The sequence below is a fragment of the Chelonoidis abingdonii genome, chromosome 1 (assembly GCF_003597395.2).
Source record: "Chelonoidis abingdonii isolate Lonesome George chromosome 1, CheloAbing_2.0, whole genome shotgun sequence".
Taxonomy (NCBI): Eukaryota; Metazoa; Chordata; order Testudines; family Testudinidae; genus Chelonoidis; species Chelonoidis abingdonii.
In genome coordinates, this window is record NC_133769.1 from 139,064,929 (window position 1) to 139,074,066 (window position 9,138).

The following is a 9,138-nucleotide window of genomic DNA, read 5'->3' on the forward strand; positions in this document are numbered from 1 at the left end:
ATTGCCCCCTAACCCAAGTCTGACAGCCCAGGATGGGAGGCTCACTTCTGTAGGTTATGTAAACGTATTTAGGTGCCTAATTCCCACTGGAAGTCAATGGGAAGTAGGCCAGGATCAAAATGTCATATAATCTTTTGAAAATCTACCCCTTCATCTTATATCTAGGCAAACAGTGCAATGAGGAAGTTTATCTTGTATCAAGGCAACCAGTAAAATGAATACATTAGCTATTGGCATGTGAAATCTCCTCTGAACATTCTACTAATTTTTTGTTGTTGTTTTAAAAGACAGCCAACATCAAAGAATTAAATTACTCTTTTGACCAAGTGAAGTTATAAACCAAAAAGGAAGAAAAAGAAGTCATGTTTAAAGATAGTCAGAATTTTTTGAGCAAAAGATTTATATCAAAGTTATTTTTTCAAATATTCTTTTGAAATATTTAAAAAATTCAAAGCAAACTTTAAATAAAAAAATGTAACCTATTGGTTGCTCTTCAAAGTATTTTCCCCCAGTTTGTTTTGTTTTTATTGAAATGTCAGTTTTGATTGGTCAGCTCAGATACATGGTGAAATTATATCAAAATCAAAACTTTCATTTTTGAAAGTATCCAAATTCAAAGCTGAAAAACGTTGCTTAGAAAAATATTCTGAGAAAAAAAATCAGAACATGAAAAATGTCAAACTGTTGTGAAACACAAGATAGAACACACTTTCAACTACGCCCAAAGTTTCCAACTATTTTTTTTTTCGATTTTTGACCCATTTTAATCATATTGCCCTCAGCCACAGTCCAGATGATTTGCTTTTGGTGTGTATTCCATTAATGAAGCAGAAAGTACCTACATTACAATTTCATTTGCCCTTCGCGGAAGTAAGTTGTTCAAAATAACTTTATTAAACACAACCCTGTGTCCAAGTGACTTCATATGATCAAACCTCAAGGATACATCATGCTTTGTTACTGAATGACAGAAGAGTGACATGAAGGGAGCCTCTTGCACTTATTGGTCAAGACACTTCTCCTAGAAAAACACAGGAAGAGGGCCAATTGATATCCTCCATGTGGTATCATCAACAAGAGCCACTACACGTGGACACTCATTATTTCTCTCTTTTCTTAAGTCCTCAGTGTTAATACACCAAGATGAAGTGAAGTTCCACTGGTGCTTCAATGTGACAGCTCCCACCACGAACCATAACTGGAGCTGAGACACGGAAACCTGAACAACAATCCATTTTCAATGTTAATTAATCAGAGTGTTGCATGCCATATTTCCCTCCAAATATGACATAAGAAAGGCACACAAGAAAGATCTCAGTCCCCTAGTATGTTAATTCATGCAGTGGGGTAGAGTTTAAGGGTTCTAGCCCTCCTCTATTGTCCTGTTACACACTTGGGCCTTAGCTTTCTTTTAAAGAAAGCTGAATAGAACTAAACACCATCAAATCTTGATTAACCAAGACTCACTCATCTGTAAAGCTCACTTATCTGAAAAAGAAGAAGAAGAAGGTAGTACATCCCCAACATGTATTAATTTCATTGAACTTTCCCTTGATTATCCAAATTAAACAATTGCCCTATTGTGACTAGATATTCAGAATGGTTTACCATGGAACACCTAGTCCATCCTAATTCTGCTTCATCAGTTATGGGATAGGAGCCCTCATCTAAAGTCTGCCTCTCTGGAGAAAAGTCAATACAACAAAGAAGAATTTTGCAACCAGTTTGTACCTTGTCGTTTTCTTGTTTCCTTAAGTCCTATTTCATTCTATTGGCTGAATGTTGACTTTATGTTTCACTAGGCTAAGCAAAGAGAAGATAAGACATCTACAAGCGTTTGAAGTGTTCAGGGCCATCCAAAGGGGGAGCTGCTGTAGGAGGAGCAAAATCAGAGAGTCTGTAAAACAGTGGGGCCCAATTCACCAGCCAGGGTACTCAATATGGCTCTCAACAGCAGCAGAATTTCAGTCCCTTTCTTCAGAGGTGGGTTTATTTAATCCAACATAAATTAAAATGACTAGATTATTTCCAGAAACCCACCTGCTCCATTTTAAGTCTCTCCCCTAAATTAACTCCGTTATTCTCACCCTTCAGCCGGGTTAGAGAGTTGAGGCCCCAGATCCTCTCTTCCCTCCCTGGGATGGATGAAAAGGCTTTTCTGTATCTTCCAGGGTTTTGACAGATTAATATAATAAATCTGATTTTGCCTAATAGATAAATCTGCTTTTTATTCAAGCAATACATTTCATAATCTACTGGCCCCACCTGACAGAGTAATATAAGGCATTCTTAAACCAATTTAACAGTAGTCACACAAGTTACACTGGTGCATTTTCTGTGTGTAGAGCAGGCCTGAGAAGAGAGAGAGTATAGCTTAGTGGTAGAGCATTTGACTGCAGATCAAGCAGTCCCTGGTTCAAATCTAGGTGCTCCATCAGGAGTTATTTCTTTGTAGGAGGGTAGCTCAGTGGTTTGAGTATTGGCCTACTAAAACCCAAGGTTGTGAGCTCAATCCCTGAAGAGGCTATTTAGGGAACTGAGGTAAAACTCTGTCTGGGGATTGGCCCTGCTTTGAGCAGGTAGTTGGACTAGATGAGGTCCCTTCCAGCCCTGATATTCTAAGAGACAGGAATTAGCATAACTGAACTTCACTTAAAAGATTAAACTGGGAGTTGGTTTAGGGGTTCCCATACATTTTTTTCAGTGCAGTGATGACTGAAACCCAGCTGCCTGCAGCAGAAGCATCTGGACAAGGGGAGATGGATCTAGGGATAGGATGGATCGGATGTCCCATAGGCATCTGGTCAGGGGGTGGGCAGAGAGGGAAGGGGAGGAAGAAAGGGTGTTACCAGTTTTGGCTGCCTTTCAGTGAAAACTAGTAAGATTTTAATAATTATAAATAACAACAAAGATATACATAAATTGGGGAGAAGGGAGTTTTCCCCCTTTTATCCTCTGTTAAATGTTATATTCAGTCCTTAATTTGTAACGAAAGAGGTGCCGGGACCCAAATAATTTTTTTGCATTCATAATTCATGCAGCAAGCCCAGAGGTGCCAGGGCTATGAACTACTAAGCCTAGAGGTGCCGGGGCTCAGCCCTGGCACAACTTAAGCACTGGTTATATTGGAACAAATCCAAAGCCACATAGGTCTTCGCAGCTGTAACTTTGCTACTGCACTCCATGATCACTTGGAATTTCCTGGTGGCTTCAAGGGTAAAACCCATTCTCTTGCCTCGAAAGCAAAAGCTTCTATCACTTGAGTGAAAGGAGGCTCTCCATTAGCTGTTATCTGTGTAAAACACACAGGCAGTTTCAGTCCCAACCAGTAGTGGGGCAGTAGGACACATGCACAGGGATCCTCCTTCCCTGAGCCCCAATCACCTGCTTTCTGCCAAACTAAAAATCATAGTGTAGGTGAATATGATGTATTGAAGGGTGAATGGGTGGTTGGCATGTGTGCAGATAGATGAGAGGTGTGGATGTGTCTGTGGAATGTGGACAGTAGGGCTGCCAGTGTTCCAGGTTTTTCCAGGATCATCCCTTTTCTGAGGTAGCTGTTCTGGGAAATCTGTAAGGGTGGTCAGTACACACTGCCAGCTGTCCAACTTTATGGGCTCACAAACATCCTGGACATGCTGGGTTTTCATATCTCAGGGGTGGCAACCCTAGTGGATAGGAATGTGAGTTTGAGATCCTCACCTTGAAAAATGTCCTAGGATCTTGTTCTTGCAATCTGGCCTCTCCTTCAGAAACAGATTCCTACACAGAGTTCAGTTCTGCTCTGATGCTGCTCAGATTTACCACCTTGTCTCTGAGGAAGACCTCATCCTCCTATCTCAGTTGTCAGAGGGACACCTGTTCCCTCTCCCTCAATAACTGGTGGAGTTTGGCAGACTCACAAATGACTTGCTGCAGGTTCATCGCAACTGAGTCCTGGGAGATGGCAAAACAGACTGAAAACACCTGTTTATTTCACGCTGTGAAAACAAATAATGCAAAAGTCACAATCTTCTAATAGATTATTTTGCATACACCATACTTTCTCATGAGTGCCTAGGCTTTCTGTTGCTTAGCTGAAGAAACAGATTCAAGGTTTCTTCTGATTTCATAAAATCGTATTCATTACCCATGATAATAATAAAAAGGGTAGCTCAGAATTGCCAACGCCTCTGACTTTATTGAAAGCCTCATGCTTGCCTCGCCTGGGGATGTAAGGGTTACAACCATAGAGCACAGCACTCCCCCGTGGCCTACTGAGAAGCAGGAAGTATTTACAGGCAGGGGGACAGGACGGGGGAGGTTGGCGGACTTCAGAAATAAGGGACTTCCTATTCCCAGTAGTCCATTACCCTGGAGCCTGTTGTCTGCTCCTTGGGGCTGGGGGAGCATCTAGTATCCAAAGTGCCTCAATCCCTGCTTCCAATGATCCCTCCCGGGCCCTTGCCAGAGAGCATAAGGGGATAAAATACACCTCTTTGCTGCCAGTGGGAGAGGTGAGTCAGGGATGGGGGAGCCTACCATAATGGGAGAGGGTGGAAACGCAGCTCCAGGGGAACGGGGGGAGGAGAACACAACAGCTGAGAGGCAAGAAATTGCTGCCCGTGAGGCCGGGCTGCGGCAGAAAGGGACTTGCAAGGCTGGGCGATGGTGACTGAGAAAGGAAAGAAAAAAACACAAACCAGCTCCGAGACAGCGCACAGGGGTCTGTGCGGCTACAGCCCGGCAGGATCCCCTTCCGCTGTCACAAAGGCTGGGGCTAAATAGCGGCATGTGGGTTGCCCGAGAGCCCCTGGGGGATTTGTTTTTGTTGTAGCCCCACATGCTGTCAGTTAACTGTCTGCGGAGAGGGGGTCATTGGGGAGGCCGCGGAGAGGGCTAAATGCTGGGTTGTTGCATGTCTCCCTAGCAGGCATCCTTCCCTGCAGATCTCCGCTAAACTCGATTGTTTCGCATTGGCCTAGGAACGCTGGTGTGAGGATCCCAAAATTCAGCCCCCTCTACTTTTTCTGTGTCTCTTCCTCCTCTCTCTGTTTCTGCTCTGTGCCTTCAGCAGATCTTGCTCCCGTTTTTTATTGCCTCTGTCTCATCTCTCTACTCTCACCTCCCTCATCTTTGTCTTCACTATTCTACTTCTTCTCTTCCTTTTCTCTTTCTCACTTCCCTCGCCTTAAAATCTTTATGAGGACAGGCTCAGTGCTTTGTGCAAGTGAAAGGGTGTCGAGGGGGACCGAACACATCCCATGATATCAGCGAGTGGTGAGTTGGGATTTATGAACCAGGGGAACTGTGGGAGCCAGTTATCCATGAAGGGAATTCTTTCCCATTCTTCTCAGAGCAGGAGATAAGAGATGTCAGGGAAGGCTGCTTCCAGTGTAGGTGCCTAATCACGTTGTTTACGGTCAAGGTGTCTGCTTCATGAGCCTGGATTCTGTGGGACTGATACTTCTCTCACTTACGCCAGTGTCAATCCAGGGCAACTCAGATTAAATCACTGGATTGACACTGGTGTAAATTAGAACAGAATCAGGCTCTTGCCCTCTTTCTCTGAGGGTCTGGGCTGCTGGAGGAGATATGTGGGGAGTGGAAGAGAGAGAGCACAGGAAAGTCACAGATGCAGATCCGAACTGAGGTGTGGTGGCAGAGCTCTGAATCTATAGGAATAGCAAGGGGAGGCATAGGTCAGAAATGAAATGCTTTGGCAGAGCAGTGAAGAGAGGGAGAGCCCAGGACTGGAACAGCAGGGGGTGCTGTATGTCTGGATTCTCATTCTGTTCCAGCAGGTGATGGGAACATGAATGAAAATGAGGAGGAAGATCCTCTGCAGGAAGGTCCCAAGCCAGTGGAAGTCTCTGGGACATTATCAGACTTTTTCATAAGGGAAGCTTTTCCGAGTTCTGACCAGGACAAAGCCTGTGAGAGGCAGGAGATATGTTCTCCGGAGGAGAGACAAGAAAAACCTATTCATTGTGAAAGAGGCTTCAGGAAACGCAAAGACACCATCGTTCACCAGAAAACTCTCCTGGGCGAGAAGCCTTACATCTGTATTGAATGTGGGCAGAGCTTCAACCGGAGCTCGGACCTCATCCGCCATCAGCGGATCCACACTGGCGAGAAACCCTATGTGTGCACCGAGTGCGGGAAGAGCTTCAGCCGGCGCTCGCACCTTATCCAGCACCAGAGAATCCACACGGGGGAGAGACCCTACCAATGCAAAGACTGTGGGAAGAGCTTCAGCCAGAGCACGCATCTCGTGCAGCACCAAAGGAACCACACCGGAGAGAGGCCCTATGTGTGTGCAAAGTGTGGGAGGAACTTTTACCAGAACTCGGGGCTCATCAGACATGCCAACTTCCACACGGGTGAGAAGCCATACAAATGCCCCGAGTGTGGGAAATGCTTCAGTGACAGCTCCAACCTCATCGCGCACCAGCGGCTGCACACAGGCGAGAAGCCCTACAAATGCACGGACTGTGACAAATGCTTCAGTGAGAGCTCCAAGCTGATCATCCACCGCCGGACCCACACAGGAGAGAAGCCCTATATGTGTCCTGAGTGTGGGAAGAGCTTCAGCCAGAGATCCCACCTTGTCCAGCACCGCAGGACGCACACAGGAGAGAAACCATACAAGTGCTCCGAGTGTGGGACGAGCTTCAGCGACAACTCCACCCTGATCCGACACCGCAGGACGCACACTGGGGAGAAGCCCTTCAAATGTGTGCAGTGTGGGAAGAGCTTCAGCCGCAACTCGTACTTAGTGTCACATCAGAGAGTGCACGTATGGTAGGGAGCAGCAGTGGCTCGGTCCCTGGGCAAGTATGGTGCCATGCAAGCACATGAAACATCTGCAGCGATTGGGAGTGTGGGTGACTGAATCAAAGAAGAGGGGGAAACACATTCCTGGGATGACAGGCAATGTTTGGGGTCACAGAGTGTTGGGAGCCAAGGAGCTATGTGCTGGGACATGGATCAGTCTGGAATCTCAGACCTGGCAGGTGATGAAATGACAGGGTCAATTTTCCTGTTTGTTTTGGTGTTTGTTCCTTTTTTAAATTATTTTATTTTGAAGTGAAGGAAAAAATGCCAAGCGGTTATTTGGCTCTGGGTCACATCTGTAGCTTATAAGATTGTGGCACACAACTTGCAGCCTTTTGGTGACACCTCAGTTTTGCAGAATTTAAGTTCTCCTCTCTGTGCCTATATTAAATTTGTAGCCCTTACAGTTGAGAAGAATGACTTCAGAATGTGACCCAACATAGTGCTAATAACTGCCTGCATCTGCAGGTAAATAAGCGGGAAACCACTCCAAGAGATGCCCCGCTCTTCTGTTTAGGGTGCTAACATTGAAGACTCACCATGAAACATGTAAATTGTAATATATTTGACTGTTTACTGCTAGTTATTTTAGCAAAAGTATCAAGCTCATGTGTTTATCCAGCATGGCTGGATATCCTAGAAATTAGGAATAGAGAAGACATATTAGTTCTGTGATGTGCTTATTATTTCTGTAATTGGCTCCATGGCTTCACAATATCTCCAGAAGGGTGGAGTACTGGTGAGAGCCAATGGAGGGTCTAGGGGGCAGGAGAATAAAGAACTCCTGTGTGTGCTAAAGGTACAGAGCAGATCCAGGAGTTTGAGCAGTTGCTAGCCAAGAAAGCTTATGAAAGGCTCATTCTGTAGCTAGCTCGGCAAAACTTGCCACTCTCTAAGGCATCAGAACTCTTTGGGAGCCTGAAGCCACTTCTGGACTCTCAACAGATGACAAAATATTATTTTAATGTATTTTGAAATATTAAACTTTGAGGGGAGCAGGGAACTTGCTTGCAACTCCTGGAGGAGCAGGGACCTTTGTTTCCTGCTACTCGAGGAAGTGGAGGAACTTTCTGGAGTGGATGCCTTTTTTTGAAGCTGCACAGGCTCTGAGGCTTTTGCTTGCAACGGCAAGTATTTTCCATGGACAACTTCAGACCAATGGGTTTTTGTTTTGACTTCCCAGCAAATGCTCCAGATATCTGACTGAGAGAGTCAGACAGATGCTGGATGGATCCAGAAATTCCAGGACTCATTTGCTTGATGTACTTTCGAAGGGCATACATGCTTTTCAATTTGCAGACTCAAAGATTAAGCCAAAGTTCAGCTAAAGTTGACTGACTTTTAACGGTCTGCTATTTTCACATCCAAATTTGATGAAGGAAACGTACTGAACCTTGGTAAATGGCTGCTGCATGGCTGATCTGACAGCACTCTAGAATTCAGTGATGGGGACTGCAGTTTGGGGTAGTTCCAGTAAATGGAACTTTTCTGTTATGAATCTGAATAAATCAAAACACTGCAGCCAATTAATGGACTCAAGCCAGCAACTCCTAATGCTCAAGGAAAGGATTCAAAGGAAAACCCTGGCATCAAGAATTTGGTCTCAGAGAAGCAATGGCACTTTCCTCACTGAAAACTCCTTCCCCTGCAGTCCTCTGAGCATATGTTGTCCTTCTATGTGCTTTGTATGGTGCTTTGTACATTTAACAGTGCTCTCTAAATTAAAAATAACCGTGTGCATTTATTTCTGATTAAAATCTTTATGTATAATTATTTAAAATTGTATGCAGATTCGGTGTGGTCTTAGAGCTCAGGGCCCATTGCCAGAGCTGCTAAGGTTGTTCACCACTCTTATGAAGACACTGTAATCTGTGTCTTTGGAATTTCCTTTGTGCCTCATACTGGATTTATTTCCCCTGTTCATTGCCACACAGCTGAAATCATTAGCTTCCCCACATCCTGTCCTTCCCATAGTGATCTAGCTGTCAAAGGGTGATCTGGGCACTGCCATTTCTTTGCTCATATAGCGGTTACAGTATATGTTCCTCTTCCAGAAGGACTTTAATCTCTACCGGAGGCACAGAGCCTCACAAGCAGAATGCAGGAGAGAGAGGTATGTGTAAATTTAAGAGGTTGCTGAGAGCTGGAAAGCCTGCTCCTAAACTGCTAGATATATGGACTCTTGCAGACAGGAGTGCAGCCTGTCTCCTCCCTAGTAGCTTCTTTACAATTTGTCTCTTCTCTCTGGATCATATTTAGCAACTATTGGAAGAACCTTGGTAAATGGTAAATTTTCTCATTTAAACAGAATTCCATGGAGAT

The 9,138-nt window shown here is 44.7% G+C and overlaps 1 protein-coding gene across 1 annotated transcript in view; it reads left to right on the top strand.

Moving 5' to 3' along the window:
- Positions 1–8,560, top strand: part of LOC116824931 (uncharacterized) — a 38,883-nt gene extending 30,323 nt beyond the window's left edge. Inside the window, exon 6 of the mRNA XM_075070698.1 lies at positions 5,781–8,560. Coding sequence (XP_074926799.1) covers positions 5,781–6,787 — 1,007 coding nt within the window. The 3' untranslated portion in view covers positions 6,788–8,560. The remainder of the gene's footprint in view (positions 1–5,780) is intronic.
- Positions 8,561–9,138: the final 578 nt, after the last annotated feature.